A 21369-nucleotide genomic window follows, 5' to 3' on the forward strand; every position below is an offset into this window, starting at 1 on the left:
TCTTATAGTTGGGAGGTAGAAAAACTCCTCACGTGTACATTTTTTGGCCAACATTTACAAATTTTCCCCTAAAGAATCCTTGGGAAGGGGAATTCCCTCAATCCCTGCATACCACTTACAGATGTGCTTAGGTTAGAAATGTTTTTTCTTTCACTCAATTACAGAAAAAAAAATTAGTTGTTACATTCCTGCATTGCATCTGCTTCAAATTGTCCTAATTCATTAGATTTTAATTTAATTTAGGTGAACTTAAAAGCTATGACCAAAGTTCTTTGTGCACCCTTCAACGTATTCTATTTGGTACCCCCCCCCCCTTTACCTTACCATGTCGAACCCTGTTCACTTTTAGTAGCTCTTAATTCACACCAATCTAAATTTTTTTTCGTGAACGGTTTTTGTGAGTTACATGGAAATCTTTAAATTTGCAATAACGGCCTTTATGTGAGATCGTATTTTCAGTTTTTATTCTTGGTTTTGTGAAGTTTCTCCCTCTAGATTTTCATTCGGTTTCAAAACTTTATTTAAAAAAGCTACCTTTTTCCTTCGTGCATAACGTGAAAAGCCTCGTTGATTTTTTCCAATGGCATCTCGAATGTGACAAACTCATCCACCATTAACTTTTTGCTCATATAATCATCAACAAGTTTTGGAACACTGTCTCGACTTTTCCAACCTGGAATAAAAATTAATATTTCCTTAAAAATCTCTTCGATGACATTTTTATTCAATTATAGCAATAATTGTAATTATTACATAATAAATTATCGTTGATGTGCCGCCAGTGTTGGCATTCATTACAGGGATTGGCGAAAAAAAAAATTGTGTGATTAAGGTAGGTTTTTGGTAGTGACCATTTTAATCAAGGCGTAGGAGGTAATATCAGGATATGTATCTTAGTATTAAGTATTATTATAAACTTTCTACCTATAAAAATATAAAATACACGAGTGTATAAAAATAAAAAGAAACAAAAACAATCTAACGAGACCCTTAAACATCACAATAACCCCTGAGCGGTTAGCTCTAATGACGTCTGGAATTTTTAAATTCTTTTTTAACAGTTGGAAAAGGCTCCGTAAGTCAGAGGTTTTTGAAATAGCATCTCCTTCAAGTTAACGGCAGTAGCGTCACCTCTTGAAAATGAGGTTTCCGAAACTGTTTAAAGTTAAGTTTCTTTTATTACTGAATGAATTTTAAACTAGATTTACGTTGACTGATCAGCGTGCAGTGTTAAAGCAATATTTTTTCAGCTTCGACGACATAAGTGTTGCAGTAGCATCCCTTTGCTTTTGTTTCTTTACCTTCAATTAGAAACTGTAGTTGTCTACCATTTAGAATAAATATATTTGAGAAAGCGATAAAACTTTTGAGAAAACGGATATGTTCGAAGTACAGATATCCTTTTAGGCAGTTTCGGGTGTATTTTCATTTTTTTTTTCATTATATCAGCTGTAGCTATAATCCGGCTAATCTTGAAAAAAGAAGAAAAATAAAAAAGACAAGTACCTCCAAAAGCTGTGCCTTTCCATGTTCGACCTGTTACGAGCTGAAAGGGTTTAGTAGAGATTTCTTGACCAGCTCCTGCTACGCCAATGATCACAGAAACTCCCCAGCCTTTGTGGCATGCTTCTAAGGCTGCTCTCTGAAATATAAATAATAACTTACACAACTAAATTATTGTCTTAGCTTTCATTCATATCACAAAATATTACAAACAGGACCAAACACTTTTCCCTACTCTGATCAACTTAGAACCTATAGAGTATGTAGATTGAATAAAGGAGACCTGAATGAGGAAGAAACATTTTGAAAAATAATTTGGTTGTATTAATCTCTGAGAACCGAAAGGGGGAGAACTTTTTCTCCAGTTGGCTAAGTTCTTTTTCTTATCTGATTGGCCGACATTAGTATAATGCTATGACATATTTCAACTTCACTTCTACTGGTTGATAAATGTTTGTTTATAGTAAGTAAAACACTTACTAAGTCAAGTTATCCCCTAAAACAAATCTAAATGGATAGACGATTAATTAAGCCCCATAGAGGCTATGCGGAAGGGTGTAAGCAGATTTCTTCTTTTAATTATGATTTCTATAAAACTTAATTTTGTTTAAAGACAACACGACATGACTCTTTTACAAATATTCTAAACTAACATTTAGTTGAACTAACGGTTACAACAAAACAGAATACGAATAAATTCCTTTCATAAGATGGTAGAACAATATTATATATTCACACGTGGCCTACTCACTGTATAGGTTAAGATGGCTTCAGTTATATGCGATGCCATAACAGATTCTGATTTTCGATCCGCAAGATTAAAAACCCTCCCGGTATCCATCATGAATTATTCAATAAAAATGTAGCTAAAAATTTATTGCACAAAGCTACCGCTGACCAAAAGCCTAGAATTTCTTATTTTGCCTAGATTTAAATTCAACATCTTACACAGAAATAAAAAAAAGATTAAAGACCTTGGAGATATTCCTACGATTAATAACTAAAGCACAATAAACTGTGTCAACAGAAAAACCAACATAATTGTTTTTAAAAAATCAAATAAAAATGAAGAGCGATACTAAAATTTAAACCAAGCAAAAAACAAGTCATTTGGTAAGTCAAACTTAAAGCAAACAGAAATTAAAATGGAAATAATCTAGTCAATCTAAAAAAAGAATAGAAATTACCATAAATAGAAGAAGGGTTACCACGCACTCAAACCCTCTAAAGACTAGAATGTCATTTCCACTTTAATGAAAACCAATGTATTGACCGAGGTAAAATGTGGAATTTGTATATTTTGCCAGAAGAAAGACCATGGATCCATGATCTTTATTCTGGCAAAACTGACTCTCAGTAAATTGAAAAGGTTCAACATCGGGCGTCAAAGTTTGTGCCATACTTGAGTCATTTACCGTATCAGCGTCTACTGCAACGTTTGGGACTTCCTTCTCTGGAGTTTCGACGGAACAGGATTGACCTGATCAATACGTTCTGTATTATGAAGGGTGTCGATAATGTGGACTGGGTTGATTTCTTCAAGCTTCGTCATTATTCAGCCACTCGACAAAACTCGTATGAACTGTATCAGCCACGAGTGCACAAGAAAAAAGGTCAATGTAGGTTTATGAACCGAGCAAAAAAACTATGGAATAGTTTACCTGATACCGTAGTTTCTGTGCAAAAGGTGCAGACATTTAAGAGTGCTCTCGTTGAAAATGAAATATATGGAAAACAGTTTCTGTAATATAGTTAGTTGCTTTTTTACTGAAAATTAATTTTTGTTTTTTATTTTTTGTTTTGTGTTTTGCAGTGTTGCTGTTTGAGCTGTCATTTCTTGTGTCTGTACTACGACAAGCCTATGGCTTTCTCCTGTATTGAATAAAATAAATAAATAATAAATAAATAACATATACAAATTCCACATTTTTGCAAGCGGGAGCTTGAAACTTCTACGCTAGGGTTCTCTAATTTGCTGAATCTGATGGTGTAGTTTTCATTAAGATTCGATTACTTTTAGGGGGTGTTTCTCCTTTTTTCAAAAATCGAACTAATTTATTCACATTAATCATTTTTCCGGCGCAACAAAATCACAGCTCTTGTAAAAAACGAAGACCACTGCCAGAATAATTTGATTACAGACAGAGGAGGTGCAACATTCGAAAGAGAAGGCTTCAGACTGCACATCTTCTGGCGACTTCGTACTTCTTTTTGGAAGCATCAGTCCAGTTATTTTATAGCCACTCCTCGCATAGGCTGCTATATGTGACGTTAGAAAAAAAAGGAAAGGTAAAGAAGAACAAAAAGTATAAAGATACTACCATGCAATGGACATTGCCAATACATTCAAAACTGTAGTCAACTCCACCGTCTGTGATTTCTACCAAAACTTGCTCAATTGGGCGCTCATGATCTTTTGGGTTGAGAAATTCTGTTACCCCAAAAATCTTGGCTAGAAAGAATTTCTTAAATTACAACCTTGGAAAAAAGGTAATTGATAATCCTGGTTTAGGTCACTATTAGTACTTGTCACTTTCTATGTGAGCTCATGTGCTGATCTGAAATTCTTTTTTCTTGATAAATTTAACAAACTTGTAGTCATGTCTTTCATGTCTTTCAGTAAGTCATGTCTTTTACTTGTTTTTTTTTGCACCTTATGTCAGTGAAGTGAATGAAGACAAGGAATTCACTTTCGGAGTCAAACAAATACCTGTAAATATAAAATATCTCCCATTCTCCTGTAATTTCCTAACGCTTTTATACCAGCCGTTGTTTTGATGTCTCCCTCTTCCCCTGAGCATGGGCCAAGCAAGGGGTGTTTTAGTAATTTTTGATTGCTTAGTGCAAGTGGAAAAATCTTCAATAAAACCTATTTTTCTTGAAAAAGGTCTTTCTATTTAACTAGTTGATATACAATATTATTTTCTATTAAAAATATACTTTTTTATCAAAAATGAGCTTAGACGACTATAGAAAACAAATGCTCTTCTTTTAAGTGACTAAATAGAAACAAAAGTTCTAACCTACATTAGCTGGCCAAGTTCATATTAAACTCTTATGGCCTGGAAATATTGTATTTAAATTCAAAGTATTTACCAAATTTCAGCGACATTGAGCTATAAGGTGTACAAGCTACATAATTGATACTAAATAATTAAGCTGTTGTGTTGAACACAGCTCTTAGTGAAAACACAGGAAGAGACTTGTATTATGATTGGTTCCATTCACCGCATCGTTTGTGTCACACCTAGAAGTCGTACCTGACATTTTCAAACTTCTGAGAGGAATCCCGAAAACCGTTTGCAAAGCTATTCTGAAAAGGACACTCAGTAGGGCAATGTATGTTAAATCACAATTTGATCATCTTGGTCCATATTGCCCTGCTGACCCAACCCTTGAGAACAACTTAGAAAAGAATTTAGGGAATTATGTTACTCGGGGACTGTATCCTTATCATCACTTGTCCATATTTGAGCGGAAATGAGAAAACAAGACTTGAAACTTACACATCAGAGCTAAGCTATGTTTGATTTATTCTTACTGCTACAGCTCTCGCTTGCTATAAGCCTAGGAGAAACTATCAAGCCGTAATTATAGCCCACATCTATTGGATCACTAATTTGATTAGGAAATAATATTTTTGGTGTGTCCCCGCTTTTTTCTTGCTTTGCTTTTAAACGCAAGATACGCAACACCAACAACTTTTGATTACATACTGGAAGCCATGATGATTGTTGTTTTGTTATATGAACTAATTAAAACTCTTAATTAAATGAATCTGATGATGGTTTTCAGGGGGCTTACCCCAAAATGAAAGTGTACACAAGTCGCGAGTGATAATACAATGAAGCTATTTATTAAGGGTAAACCATGGTGGTTGAAATAATAATTACCTTGCTCAAACTTATCCTTATTAATATCAACACCAATTATCCTTTTCGCACCGGCTACTCTACACCCCATGGCAACAGCCAGGCCAACACCGCCGAGTCCCCAAATAGCAACAGTTGATCCTGGTTCAACTTTGGCTGTATTTAGGGCAGCTCCATAGCCAGTAGAAATGCCGCAGCCAAGGAGGCAGACTTTGTCAAGTGGAGCCTTAGTACTCACCTAAAAGGTAATGTAAATAATTTTTTTCAAAACTAATGTCAGGCAAAACCAGCATTTCACTGGAGCAGGGGGGGGGGCAAACTGCTAGTGCAAAACTTCTATTATAACCCGTTTTGAAGATTTTTTTTTGTATTTTATGCATTTTTCTTTTTTTTTAGTTCCCTACAAAACTCCTCAAAAACAATCCACCGGAAGAGATAAAGCAGTAGCTTCTCTGTGCCCCATGATTAAGAATAAGCACTAGATCACCAGCAGGATTTCCAAGCCAGAGACCCGTACATAGATACTGTATGGCAAAACTTTAGACATGTATCTTGTTTGTAGATAGCAGTTTTTCAATAAGGTTTTGTATCTTACAACGAGAAAAAAACGGTTTTGTTCAAGTCCAAGGAGTTTAAGATAAAATTATGAGGGCAGTGCTGAGGATGAGAAAAGACAGACTATAGAATTTATCGATGACGATAATAAAATCGTACATTCATAAAAAAGGAGAAAGAGAGAGAGAGAGAGAGAGAGAGAGAGAGAGAGAGAGAGAGAGAGAGAGAGAGAGAGAGAGAGAGAGAGAGAGGGAGAGAGAGAGAGAATTTGGTCACTTACTTTACAAAGAGATATCTCAGCAACAACCGTATATTCACTGAAAGTTGAGCAGCCCATAAAGTGAAACAGCTTTTGACCATTGCATGTAAATCTTGTGGTTCCATCAGGCATAAGACCTTTCCCCTGAAAATAGAAGGAGCTTTATAAAAAACGAAGTGAGTATTGGTGGCAGAATCGCTGCAAGCCTTATACTATTAGGGCATTCTGATTTACCGAACCTCCAGACTTGACTTCAGCATTTATCAAGAACTTGGTAAACAACAAGACCAGCTTAATATACAAAAACTAGTATAAAATTAGATTAACATCCAATTATTTGCCTTTCCTCTAAAACTTTAGCTCAGAAATAAGAGTTGGGAAGTGCTACACAGTTATTTGACGCCACGAGTAGATTAAGGTTGTGAGAGTCCCTGTATCCTCTTCTTAGAAAAATCCTTGCGCTATTTTATATAAAACAAAAAGGATAGAAAAAACCTGCTTAAACTGAACTACATGAAGCTTTCTATCACATTTAGCAACTTTTCTAGGAAGATACTGAACGCTGAACAAAATAATATTCGATGACAATTAGTGTATGAAAGAGCCCCGGGAAGCTCCAGTCATGAAACATATGATGTCTTTCAATGACCATTCGAATAAGACGGTTCTGAGAACACGCGTCGCAATCCATTGGTCATATACTTCTTTGAATACGTTTTATGGCTCAATATTACTCAAATGAAACTTGTTTATATAAAAACTCGGAATTCTAGGAATTTAGCATGACATTATAACGTCATAACTACGTAAAAGATATAAAAAAAGTTATCTTTTTGTGAAAAACCACATCCTACTTTAATCCAGTCACTTTTGATTCTTAAAAATGGCCTTCAAACTTTCCATTCCCAAATGAATGAGCCTTCCCACAAGTTTCTACGACCACCCCTTCTACACGAACTGGTGAGGAGAGGTAAAAAGAAAATATAAAGAAGCAAACTCATTCTTTACAAAGAGCCTCCAACTGGGGAACACTTAATATTCCTGTGCCGGTACAAATTTCAGAGCTGATGGAAGTGTTTTGATGATAAAACTGCAAAAAAATGCTTAAAGTAGACCTGGTTAAATTGGATTCTGAAAGGCTCATAGACGACTAGTCATGATTGCTATCAAATCAACTACAGAAAGTCACAAAGCAGAAAAAAAAGAAAAGAAAAATGTCTTAAAGCCAACAGAAAACTCCGAAAAAGCTCCTTCTTTTTTCCATGTTTTTTGCTGTTGTGTTCTGACAAAACCTCGTTTGAGTATGTACTGAATTTGATCTATATGTATTTATCTATCAACAACAAATTTAGTGTTTCATAAATTCTTCATAACTATTTTAATAAATACCAGAAATATTTTTGAAAAAAAGGCGGGTAACAACGTTGCCGTTAGTGTTGAAACGATTATGAAACCTTATCTGACACATTCGCTATCCATATATTTATAATTTTACTATGATATTTCATATACTTACGTATCAAAACTTGGCCTGTTGAAAATATTCTTTTATGTAATTGGTATGGCTCCTTAGCTCCTAACCAAACCCTAATCCTTTAACTTCGAAAAAAGGGGACTTCTATTCAGTGTTGGAGGTACGGAGCAAAATATTTTTCTTCAGACCTCCAAAAGAGTATACGCTTCGGTTTTTAACTCTTTTTTTTATTTTTTATTTTTTTTTATATCTGCCGTCCGTTAGGCTCTTTGGCTAGAATAAGCGCAGTTATGGAGGTAACAGATGGTCTTTCTAATTTTGAGTAAAATACAATTTTAATCAGGTTAGTAAAGGGTGGTAGCAAAGGGAGTCGAACATACAACTACGGTTCGAACAGGAGAACAAAATACACACTGTAAATATCTCTCTAAGAAAAAAAAGGCCATTTCAGGCCAGAAAATGGATATGAAATGCACACATTTCCACAACAATTTCTTTGTCCACACGGTGAAAATGGTATCATTCGGACAGGAAAAGTGTAGAGGTGATATCCCTGCAACTGGAACTACATTTGTAGGAGCATTAAGCCACCCGAGGAAAACCATAACAGGAAACACCCTGCTGCATCACAATGCTTTTTTCTTTTATTAATCTTCCGCTATGGTTACAAACACCTCTCCTAAAATGTTCAGGGCCTGGGATCATATTTTATAATCTTATCCCATGTCAACCTACGGTTTTTAACATTTTCTAAAACTCAATTTTCTTTAATTAATAGCCAAACCTTTCACCTTAATCTATAGAATTAACGGATAAATTAAGAAAAGGTAATTAAACAACTCATTTATTTTATGATTGTTACATTACTATTTTACACAATTATAACAATTTATAAGCTACATACACAGTGTGTAAGAGGAATTGAATACACGTCAATTTAACTCACAAACTTAATCACATATTTTAGCTACCTTATGAGTGAAGCAGCTCAAAGTGCATTTTTAAGCTATTTCATATTTAATCTTTATAAATTCTAGATTTTGACTAAAAAAAGCTCTAGGACTGCAATCTTTCTGAATTCAAGTTAAAACGCCTCTGGTAAGATAGTATTGTTACATCAATTGATGTTTCACTTCCTGGACGAGACAATAAAAAATCATCTGAAAGATTTCCCAAAATTTTATTTTTACTATAAACCTTTTCCTTACTAGTTTAGAAGGACTTAGCACTAAATTAAGATCAAAACAGGTTTTTATTTAACCTGGAAAACTTCAGTTAACCAAAAATAACTAATTCTCTAACTTTTAAATTAGGGCATTTCCACAAATTGTTACTGCTATAGATTCTAGGCAAAAACCATGCGGTGAATACAGTAGCCCCCCAAACTATCATAAACTAATATAGACACCTAACGCAGTTTTTAAGATACAAAAAAAAAGAAAAAAAAATCGACCTTTACTTTTATTTAGAAAGTAAAATTTCAAACTATGTAAATGATATAAAACTTCAAATATTCTTTCAAGAGGTCTATTAATAACACCTTTCAAAAAAAAAAAAAAAAAAAAAAAAAAATTGCAAAGTTAAAGCTATTTGTTTAGTAAAAAAGCTAAAATTTATTTGTAAATTAGCCCCCTCCCCCCAAAAAAACACACAACAACAATGAAAAATAATTAGCCCTCAGACTAGCTAAGACTTACAGATGTCAAACTGACACGTATTGAGTTCATCTATCACCTTACCATGGTTGGTAAGGTGATATGGTGCCGGTGTTACCATGGTGCTGGCTGCATCGCTATAGATAAAGCCTGCATTTAGGAAAAATAAATTACCTGTGTTACACGAACTTTCTGGCAAAGATTCGTTTTTGGGTTCTTGCAAAATTTGCATTCATAGCACTGAGGTATGTATAAAGGTATGACATGGTCACCTGAAATTGAAAGTTAATGTTAAGTTCATGCGCACCGCTATTCTTTATGGCTAAAAAAGGATACAAAATTCTTTAGACGATACAATACAGTCAACACATCCGCCAATCAATTAGAATTAAACTTGCCAATAACCAGACGAGATAAAATATCAGAGGATTCTTTATTGACATTCATCTGTAGACAGTAATTAATTTTTTATTGGCTTGAAACAAAATATATTTCTTTACAGAAATCGACAGACCGTCTGCACTCAGATAGTACCATGGGAAGGTTGAAAATAAAGTTAAGTACATACTTTCTTATAAGACACAAGCAGAAAGCAATCTCGTCAACCAATGAAATTTCAAGTGCAATTCTTCATTAACTCTCCCTTTTCTGATGTCTTATATGCTGTATGCTGAATACATTACATGGATGTGTTAAAAGAAATAGAGTTTAAATTTAAAAGGCAAATAAGGGAATTTTCTGTCTTTATTTTTTAAATTTGGAACTAAAAAGTAATCTGGCCCTGCTCTAAAACATAAAATTTAAAATAACTATTAGATGCAAAACAACTAGAAGAGGTGAATAAATTGAAAATATAGCCTTCATTTCTGTGCTAATTGACAGATGTGCAAAGGTTAAAACTTCCCTTGACCTTGTTAAAAACGATGTTGAATTTCACGATCACCAAGAAATATACCGAAAGCGTTTATTTTTCTTATAGGAGTTTAAGGCAGTTAAAAGTTGAGATTAAGTTTATGGTGGAAACAGCCATTATCAAAGTCAACTTAAATGAAAAAAGAAGTTGGATCAGTTTATACATGTGAACATGTTCATGCCAAAAATTCTACACAGGTCTGGGCTTCAAAGTTAGTCAAGGAGTACTTTATGGGACAGGGACAAGAACTGGTTCTTGTCCCTGTCTGCCTGAAAACCCAGACAACTGGTTTGCCTGAAAACCCAGACAGGAATATGTAAGTGCTTTTCGGCCCTAAATTTGGGTTTTTCCTACCCAGTGTGCAAGTATGTTAGTCAAAAAGCAACATAACATTTAGCTTATATGGTCTTGTATTAGGACAGCTGAAAATACAAAGGGGAAGTGGTAAATAGAAATTAAAGGCTACGTTATCAAGAGAAAACAAGAAGAAAAAGAACAAAACAAAAAGATTTTCATAAGGATGGTAAGAGTGTCAAATAAACCTATCCTGTTGCTTCAAAGCAGCCTAAAAATGCAAAATCACCACTATAAACAGAAATTCTAGTGAAATACCTTACCTGGTTGAAATGAGGTAACACCCTCTCCTACGCTCTCAACAATTCCTCCTCCTTCATGTCCCAGGATAACAGGAAAGATACCTTCTGGGTCACAACCATCTAAAGTATATGCATCTGTATGACATACGCCTGTTGCCAGTATTTTAATTCTAACTTCGCCTTTACTTGGTGGTGCAACCTCAACCGTTTCAATTGAGAGAGGTTCTTTTGCTTTCCAAGCAACAGCTGCTTTACAGGTTATCACCTAGTTGAAAACGATAAAAAACAAAATATTTAAGTTGGAATACTTTTAATTTCAAACATAAATGATATACTCAGCTAAAAAGATGCTTAAGAATCTAGATATTTGAAATAAGGAGACAGTTTGAGTAAGTTCTAGTTTTTATGTGCACTTTTTAAATTAACAGTGGTTAACCCCTTTTTTCTTTCAGGATGCTTTCTCTAAAACATTCATATCATCTTTTCAGCTACTTCTTCTTATCGTTTTCTTTGGTATTTTTTCCCTTTATTCTCTAGTATATTAAAATCAATACGAGAATAACTATTAAATATGTAAAAAACTTAATCAGTCAGTCAAAAAAATTGAATTAACACAAAAAAACCTGCTAAATGTATACAAAGCTTACATTTAAGGTCTATTGCTGCTATCACTAACAACTTGTTGCAGCATCAAGCCCCCCAGGCTAATGACCCACAGTATTGCTTCAACACAATCCCTTCAATGCTTCCCTCTCTATCCCTCTCCCATGAAGTTCAATTTCCTTTAAATCCATACTTATGAGCTCTACCCATCCCATTTATGGACGAAAAGCTTTTTGCTTGATGTTAGAATTAATGACTAAAAAGTACAATATTTAACAATCTTTCATCCTTCATCAACAGAACAGGACCAAGCCAACTTAACTTTCCTTTCATGATAGCCCTATAAATTGGGATCAAACCATATTCTTTATACAGCTTATTATTTGATATATGGTCATTCAAACAAGTACCCAAAACATTCTCTTAACAGATCTTTTGAAAAAAATGCATCATATCTTCCCAACCTTTGAAAGCCTCCATTGTTCAGAGCCAAATTTGACCCCTGTCATTACAGTGTCTTCCAATATCCTAATCTCAGTTTAAAGACTCATCTTCCCATTCTTTGAAAATTTTTTAAACTGCAAATAGACACTCTGTACCTTGGCTATTCCACTTTTTACATCCTCATTAAATCCATAATCTTTACAAGCAGTGCTAGCTAAGAAATCAAAGCCATTTACTTGAAAATTTTTTTCATTATCCCATATTTTCTCTTTATCATCATTTATTCCTATTCTAAAGGAGTAAATGATGATTGTTTAATGATGATGATTAACAATAATTCTTAACATGTTCTTCCGCCATGAGCTATCAAGACCAACAAAAATATTAATTTTGATATTATTTTTTAACAAGTGTGAAAATGTGATAAATAAGGGTTGTGACAAATTGATAAAAACACTCAGAAATTATAAAAAAAAAGTCTAATTGTAAATAACAGAGTATCTGTAGTTAAAAGGGGTTGAACAATTTAATAGATATGCATTGTAAGAAAAAAAGGTAACCATTAAAAGAGAGAAGAATGCACTATCTTCCAATAATAGATTCCAGGTACTGTCAAGCTTTTCATACTTCTTTCAACAGCTTTTTGCATCAGTCAATTTACACTTTTGTAGATCTTGTTTTTTTTTATGTAACAAAATAAATTTAGGAAATATACTTGCACTTTTTCTACATATATTTTAAAATATTTAATTCTGCTTTTGTACACAATTAGTACAAAATAACAACCCAATCGTACCAAGATAAGGTTTCTGGATGAGAAATTACAGGATTCTTAAAAAAATCCTCATATCTATGACAAGAAACAAATGTACAGTAAAAATTAAGCAAAGAAACTATGGTATTTATCCACTGCCATAAAGGGCTAAATCAGGACAATGTTTCCCCAATAGTCTAAATACTCTAATTAATTACATTTTATAACATTTATCCACAGGATTTCAAAAACTTTGATACCAATAAATCTAGGCACACTATTAACTTCCTCTCAATAAAAATACAATGGAATAGGAAGCCATAGCCAGAAGCTATTGTGTCTATTGATCTGAGAAATGATTCAAGAGTTTAAGAAATAACCAATTCATGTTGAATGATATAATGCATAGTGAGAGGGAGCTAAGAATATACTACATATAGAAGTAAACTTTTCTCATTGATAATTTTGAATGATAGAAACTGATTGGGCTATTCAGATCAACTGTATAGGAAACATTGTCTTCCAAGGGCACATGCATAATCTTTCCAGTAGGGGGTGCAACTCAGTAAAACATGTTCCCGAGAGAGGGGCTAAGACATACAAGAAGGTTTGAAGAACATTTTACTGGTTAGGAATTTAAAGCAAGTTTTGGAATAAGCTCTTCCTACTTTCATAAAGTGAAAATTCAGTATCTATTGCTTGTTAAAGACGTTTTCAAAATACAAATCTATCTTTATTTTTGTTACTTCTTTACGTACTGTACTGCCATCTAGCATATTAGTGTTCTTTTAAACAGATGTCAATTGGAAATGCTGTAGCATTTCAACAAATATATCAGTTTAGTTCCAAACCAAATTAAACTACAAGAAAGAAGGAAACTGGACAAATAACCAAAAAAGGGATGCTGAGCATGCTGTCTGTAGGCAAAATGGTAATAACAAACAAAAATTATGGAGAAAAATTTCCCAAAGCAGATTTGTACCAATTGTACAAAATTAGATATGTCTTTTTCTCCATTTGATTAAACTCATTCCCTATTCAATTTAATTCAATTTAGCCTTTCATTCCCTTTTCAACATAACCTTTATTCAAATCAACACACATAACTTATGTTTGATTGATCCCCATCTAACTCAACCCTATTTACATTAATCTCCATTAATCTGGCCAAATATACCTAATCAAGAATAATGTTTGAGTACTAGTCTAACCTAACCAAGGTTGAATGGGGTTAAGCTAAATAAGGTTGAGCTGAACAGAGTTGAATTAAATGAGTGTTGATTTGGCTGGAAATTGTGTTACACAAGGTTAAGTTATGTGCAATGGAACTAAAGAGGGTAAGATCCATGGGACTCATTTAAATGGGGGTTGAGATGCAAAAGCGTTTAGTTAAATAAGGTTGAGCTGCAATGGGACATCAAATAAGGTAAATGGACTATGTAGAAAATGATGTCTTTGATTAGTTTTGAGAGGCATTGAGTTTTGAGGCAAAGGCCAAAATATAGTATGTGGCTCCAAGGTTTACATCAATGAACCACCAAGCAGCAAACTTAAAAAAACAGTAAAAACAAATATTCAAATTTAACCTAAAATCTGAACCATTTACTTAAAAATAATCTTTGCAACCCTTTATCAAAAGAATTAGCCAAAACTTCAATTGTCATAATATATAGTATCACCCAGTTGTGATTTTTTTTAATGTTTAATTGGTTTTCCATAAAAAGTTAAAATCCATTTCAGCACCAAAGAAATAATTTTAAAGCCTCTACAGCAAATTTCACATTAGCTCTCACCAAATCTGATGAAAAGTTATGTGGAAATCATGCAATATTTTTACTTCTGATGTTCAGTTTACTTGTGGTGTAGTTTTAAAACAAATAAGAGCTTTTAGGATTGAGATGAGTTCATATTTATAATTGTTTTAAGGTAAATTTGAGAATTTTTGGTAACCATTTTCTAATAAGCAAGAAGAGGTCACTTTTATGGCTCAAAATTAAAACTGCAAAGGAGGCAATTAATATATTTTGAAAGAGTATAAAAAGATGAATCAATGGGTTTGTTCACCTTCTACCTAACTAAGTAATTGAAAAAAGTCCAAATTTACCCAATAAGAATAATTCTTAAGACTAGGGGCCATTTGAAGGAAACCCTACAAAATTCTGAAAACTACTTCAAAAAACTATAAACTCTTACTTGTAAATTTGTTAAGATGATCAATATGAATGTATTTATGATTGTTGAAAAGTAGTTTTAATAATTAAAAGTAGTAATAGTAGTGGTAGTTCTGATAATTCAAGGTAGATTGTTTCAAAGTAGTTGTCAGAATTTTTAGGGCTTCCTTCAAATGGTCCTTTAGTCTTAACAATTAACCTTGCTGCCATCTTAATAAAACCTTATCAAAAAATACCCTTACTGCCATCTTGATAAAAAATGTTAGCAAATTTTATTGACAATTGTGTTTCTGCACAAACCCTCACTTTGATGATTGTATTGAATGTATTTACCATCGTTCTAAAACAGTTATCAGAATTTTTTAGGGCACCCTTTAAATAATCCCCCTGGTCTTAACAATTACCCTTACTGCCATCTTGGCAAAACTTTACCAAAAGTTTTTCTCCAAATGGTCCCCTTGCCTTAACAGTTACCCTTACTGCCATCTTAAAAAACCTAATAAAAAACTGTTCTTACTGCTTTCTTAACAACAAAATAATGTTATTGACAACTTTGACAATAATTGTGTTTTAGTATAAATACTTCACATCTGGAAGCCTTTATCATCAGGGAAATTAACAACACAAACTATATTAAACAAAACATATAGGCCAAAGAAAAGGATAAAACACAAAAGATAAAAACTCATGTACTTAATGATGTCTAATATAAAAATGTTCACCATTAGATGGTGAACATTTTCATATTGGACATTATTAAGATGTGAGCTTTTTCATTGTTTTTTTTTCTTTTCTTTATATGTTTTCCTTAATTAAGTTTTTTTTTCCTGTTGATAAATAGCTTTTGGATGTGAAGCCAAAATATTTGGAGTTTTATTATTTTTAGTGCAAAAAAAAGGTTTCATTTTTATTTTCCAATTTCATATTTGAAATATTATACCCATTCTTCTATATTTTTCTATTTGTAAAACACAATCTTCTATTTGTAAAACACAAATAAAAGCATGCCAGCATGGCCTAAGAAATTATTTGTTCTAAAATAATTTTCAAATTTTGTTAGGGCTCCTTTCAAAAGGTCCCCTTGTCTTAATAATTACTCTTAGTAATATCTTAACAAAATCTAGCCTTAAAAAACTACCATTACTACCATCCTAACAAACAAAAAAAAGTTCCAGACAGTTTTAATAACTGTTTTTAATAACTGTAATAACAGTTTTAATGACAGTTTCTATGTAAGTACATACTTAGGCAACTATTATAGATGTATTCATTATTGTTTCAAAGCTGCTTTCAGATCTTTTTTGAGGGGATGGGGGGGGGGCTTCCTTCAAATGGTCCTACAGTTTGAGCAATTACCTATTTACAATAATCGTTTTAGAGAATACCTAAGTAATTTTTTAACAGAGGACAAATGGTCCTCTGATTTTAATAGTTACCTATTAGCAATAATCATCTTAGCAAATACCTAAGCAAGTATGATTGTTTGGTGAAATTCTAAATTAGGGTTTTTTTTTTTATCTTGGAAAGTAGCTGAGTTTGCTGAATGAAACCCAGGAATGGATCCAGAACATAAATTATCCCCTGGAAAGGTATTTTGAAGTCCATACCTTTTTGCAATCTGTGTTATAAAACCAAAACCTTGAGAAACAGATATACTGCTTAAATGAGGCACATGAAATGTTTTGAGCCTCATACCTTTGTTCAGCCCTGACTTATCAGGTTTTAAAGATTTGGTAAACTATTTCTTAAAATGTAGGAAAAAACCTGGCAAAATTCTGGATTAATGGGCTTGTAGCTATTTTTGAAAGTAGTTGAGTTGGATGAATGACTCTTTCATGAGTGATTCCATAGCTTAAAATGTATCCTGGAAAGAAATTTTGAAGTGCCTACTTCCTCTGTTTCCCCCAAAACGAGCAGAAACTACCACAAAGAAGAATAGGGTTAACATGCCTGTGATAATGATTACAGGGCACAGAACAATTGAGTGATACAAACGCATATGACCTAGTGGTTAAACACATCAAACCCCAAACAACAACAATAACAACAACATGCCTGTGAATTTTAAGGACCCAAATATAATTTGCACTTTACTGAAAACAATTTTTATCTCAAACTATGTGTTTTTATTTCTTATAATATCAGAAAATAAATCACCATAACAGCCAAGATTGCTGAAAACAACAAATATACTGTTATTCTGTTATTCATTCCAAAAACTCTCAACAATTTTTGGCTTTGTTAAAGTCATGAAACAGAAAACAGATAAAAATGTATTTTGGTTTCAGTAAAGTGCTAGTTATGTTCTAGTCTTTAGAACACATAGGGGAAGTTAGATCCACTGCTTTATGAGGTAGTTTCCACTTCATTTGAGTTTAGCTAGGTTATTTATTGTACTGAGTTAAACAAAACCTTCTGGTAAAATTTTATTTTAACAAAAAGTAAAGGCCATATTAAACTTAAGACCAGCAGAAATAAAATCTATAATAAATTCAAACTCAAAACAAACAGAAATTAAATAAACAGTCATAGCAAACAACATACAACAGGTGTTAATATAAATGAATAAATAAACCTTAAAATGAGAAAATTTAAATTGAACATGCAAATTAAGCTTAAAAAAAACAAAATTACTACAAACAAGAGCTTGGTTCCTGCTCACTTCTCCATTGGTAAAAGTATAAAGCTTATTGCATGATTGACACTTCACTGAAAACAAATCATATTATAAACATTTTCTTTTGTAATTATTACAAAATTTAAATAAAATGAAAATTATAGTGAGATAAAATACTGAACTGATGAGCTTTCAGGAATTAGTATCATTATATATCAGATATTCAGTTACTTTTTTGGGTTCTTTCCAAGACTGTTTGAGATACACATAGTTTTCACTAAAAACAAGAGTTTGGCTGCTCCCTGTTTCTCTAGTTGTGTAAGTCTAAAGCCTATTTTATATTTTGGTGCCCTGCTAAAACAAATTATTTTACATATATTTTATTCTGCACTTATTACATCATTGAAAATAAAATGAAAATTGCAGTGAAATAAAATCTTGAGTTGGTGAGCTTTCAGCAATTAATATCATTATATATCAGATATTCATTTTAATTTTATTAGTTCTTTCCAAGACTGTTCAAGACAAATATAGTTTTCAGTAAAGTGCCAATGATACAATAAGCGTTACATCTTAACCATTAGAGAAGGGGACAGGAGCCAAACTCTTGTTTGTAGTGAATTTTGTTTGTTATAAGCTTGATTTGCATATTCATGGAATATTATTTGCATATTCATTTAAGTTTTACTTGTTTTAAGATTTATTTGTTCAGTTATGAATAAATGAATTATAAAATGTTGTTTGCTGAAACATAAAATATTATTTTGAAAAGAAATTTGCAAAAGTTTTTAAAAAGAGCCTGAAACTTCTCAAAATGGCATCACAGCAAAACAAAATGTGCACAATTGGAATCACCATTGTTGAACATCCTAAACAGGAAACTTACAGCCCCAACCTTCAACAGCAAGGAAAACCACATTGTTGCATGACTGGCACTTATGTCTCTTTTTTCTCTTTTTTTTTGTTCTGCTTTTTTTCTTATTTGCTAGCAGGGCACTTATCTAAAGACTCATTTAAAAAAAAACAATTTTTTATATCTAAATATTTTTAAACTAATATTTTACCTATATATCAATGAGGTAAAACTACAAACAAGGTAATAAATAAATAGGTGTATGCCTAGGAAACCAGGCATACATAAGGAAACATGTTAAGAAAACAATTCTTAGGCCTACTTCATAATCTGTTGAATAAGTTAAATTTGCAGGTGGCACAAAAATTTAGCTAGGATGAAAGTGAATACATCATTTGATGTCTTTTTTATGCTCTTTCATAATTCAATAATCACTTCTGTTACAAATTGCATCTTGAACCCTAAAAGGGGCCCCAAAGATATTTTATATGAATTATGAAATAGCATAAAAAAGCATTAAATGATGTTTTTTCTTTTGCTAGCTAAATTATATGGTCCACTGCAAAGTTACCAGGAAACTTACTTACCCTCACCCCCCAAATGTGTAAATATATACCCTGAATTGGAGTATATCCTGAATTGTTGACAGCAAAGTTTCAAATTGCAAAAATCAGCACTATTTTAGTCAACAGCCTTTGAAAAACTTGAAATGTTAGGAAAATAGTTTATACTTGCGTTGCCCAATAAATTAGGTTTGAATTGTTATAAACAAGTATTCTTGGAATAGCTTATACTATTCTTGAACAAAATATTTATAAACTAGTGATATCTTTTTAACAACTTTTCAGTAGGGTAACTTAACTACTGTTGATAACTTCTTTGTGTGGTTACAAAAATGAAATACCTTTGGGGACCCTTTAAGGCCTCAAGATGCAATTTGTAACAGAAACAATTATTGAATTATGAAAGAGCATAAAAAAGGCATCAAATGATGGATTCACTTTCATCCTGACTAAATTATTGTGCCACTTGCAAATTTACCCAGAATAATACTAGGCCCTAGCTAACATATTTGGCAGGGGGAGAACCTTTATGTCACTTCTTTTCTTGTATTTCCAGTATTTCTATCACATTTCTTAATATTGATGTCTGTTTTCTATGTCTTGAAAAGCATTTATAAACAAACACCTAAGCCCATCTAACCAAACCTAACATAATTTATCACTAGGCGCATTCCTATATTTAAATGATATGGTGAGAAATAATTAGATTGCACTAATTGTGTTGGTAAAGTTCTACCAAATCATATTATTGAGTTAGGAATAAAGTGAATACACCATTTGATGCCTTTTTTTATGCTGATTACAAATATAATAATCATTTCTATCAGAAATGAATTTCAGCCCCCCCCCCTTATATATACCAATTCAGGGTAAATATAAGGGGGGGGGGCTGAAATTCTTCTCCAATAGAAATGATTATTATATTTGTACATCATCATAAAAAAAGGCATCAAATGGTGTATTCACTTTAGTCCTAACTCAATAATATGATTTGGTATTGAGTTAGGAATAAAGTGAATACACCATTCAATGCCTTTTTTTATGCTGATTATGAATATAATAATCATTTCTATTGGAAATGAATTTCAGCCCCCCTATATATACCCTGAATTGGCATATATAGGGGGGGGGGGCTGAAGTTCATTTCTGATAGAAATGATTGGTCAATATATACCAAATCATATTATTGAGTTAGGACTAAAGTGAATACACCATTTGATGCCTTTTTTTTATGCTGATTACAAATATACCTAATAAGCATTTCTATTAGAAATGAATTTCAGCCCCCCCTATATAGGCTATACCTAACCTAACCCTGAATTGGCATATATAGGGGGGAGGGCTGAAATTCATTTCCGATAGAAATGCTTATTATATTCATAATCAGCATAAAAAAAGGCATCAAATGGTGTATTCACTTTAGTCCTAACTCAATAATATGATTTGGTAGAACTTTACCATTGTGTTTAGCCTATAGAATATTTGAAAGCAGAAAAATGCAGCCAGATCCATGTTTATTTTTCAGAAATTTGTTAAAAAAATTGTACCTACAACAGTGAAAGAAGTAAAGATAAGGTTCTCCCCTAGCAAAATGTACTAGGCCTAGGATTATTCTGCATTTTATGAAGTGAGAATCGTTTTCTTGACATGTTTCCTCATGTATGGCTGGTCTCCTAGGCTTAGCCTACACCATAAATTACATTTTAGGGCCCTATTAAGGGCTCAAAATAGAATTCTACTTAAAGGAATTATTTATGATTGTTGTACGAATTCTTGACAACTTTTTAAGGCTTCTTTCAAATATTCTCCAGGTCTTAACAATACAATTTAATGGTCTAAAGGCTTTAAGTTTCATAAAAATTAATCTAATGACAAAATTCAGCATTGTACCTTTCCAATCATTTTTCAAAATCTGTTTCTCTTTCTTCTTTAGTTACGTTCTCCGTTCTCACCATTCAGACTTCTTTTATTTGGTCAACAATTTGTGGAAATCGACCAATCTGTGCTACTGATAGACATCTTTTTGAAATAAATATCGAGATTTAAGTGATATTGAGGTTTACCTAATATTGCGCTTTAACCAAGGTCACATTCATTCATAATTAGATTTAACTAAATTCCTCAGCTAATTAAAGCCAACACCAAAGTTCATTTTATTTTAACCTTTAAGAGTTTAGCAAACGGTTGCCAAAACTTTTTGGGATCAAAAAGCCAAATACAGCAGAAGAGGACAGTTTTTAACGTCTATTCAGACAAACTGATGGATTTAACAATTTGCTGCCCACGCTACTTGGCAAGCTTTTTGTTCTATACCCCATGGTTCGATTTTGATTTTCCGTGCAGAGATGATCATAGACCCCGGCGCCAAGCCGGCACATCAACCGAACGCCGCCAACAAGAGGCCCGGTTGACCTCCACCTAAGTTTCACAACGCCACCGGTGCCACTGCTGACAGAGGTGGTGGCGCTCGGCTGACTTTGAATTAATTTTGCGGCAATTCTTTATTACGTCAACCGCAAAATCGGAGCTTTTCTTTT

General features: G+C 32.9%; 1 protein-coding gene across 2 annotated transcripts in view; it reads right to left on the reverse strand.

Moving 5' to 3' along the window:
* The window catches only part of Fdh (alcohol dehydrogenase class-3 Fdh), a 60163-nt gene extending 39295 nt beyond the window's left edge, over positions 1-20868 (reverse strand). The window contains exons 1-8 of one of the 2 annotated variants that reach the window (XM_089105577.1): positions 20723-20868; positions 10849-11092; positions 9493-9590; positions 6211-6333; positions 5397-5613; positions 3825-3955; positions 1507-1642; positions 535-673 (exon numbers count right to left, since the gene is read on the reverse strand). In XM_089105577.1, the coding sequence (XP_088961703.1) occupies positions 535-673; positions 1507-1642; positions 3825-3955; positions 5397-5613; positions 6211-6333; positions 9493-9590; positions 10849-11092; positions 20723-20734 (1100 nt within the window). In that variant the 5' untranslated portion in view covers positions 20735-20868. Of the gene's footprint in view, positions 1-534; positions 674-1506; positions 1643-3824; positions 3956-5396; positions 5614-6210; positions 6334-9492; positions 9591-10848; positions 11093-18302; positions 18351-20722 lie in introns of those variants that run through there. The other variant, XM_089105576.1, reaches the window with a different exon arrangement.
* Between the last annotated feature and the right edge of the window lie 501 nt (positions 20869-21369).

Source organism: Artemia sp. Qi Xiang Cuo, chromosome 19 (genome assembly GCF_049724085.1).
Source record: "Artemia sp. Qi Xiang Cuo chromosome 19, ASM4972408v1, whole genome shotgun sequence".
Taxonomy (NCBI): Eukaryota; Metazoa; Arthropoda; class Branchiopoda; order Anostraca; family Artemiidae; genus Artemia; species Artemia sp. Qi Xiang Cuo.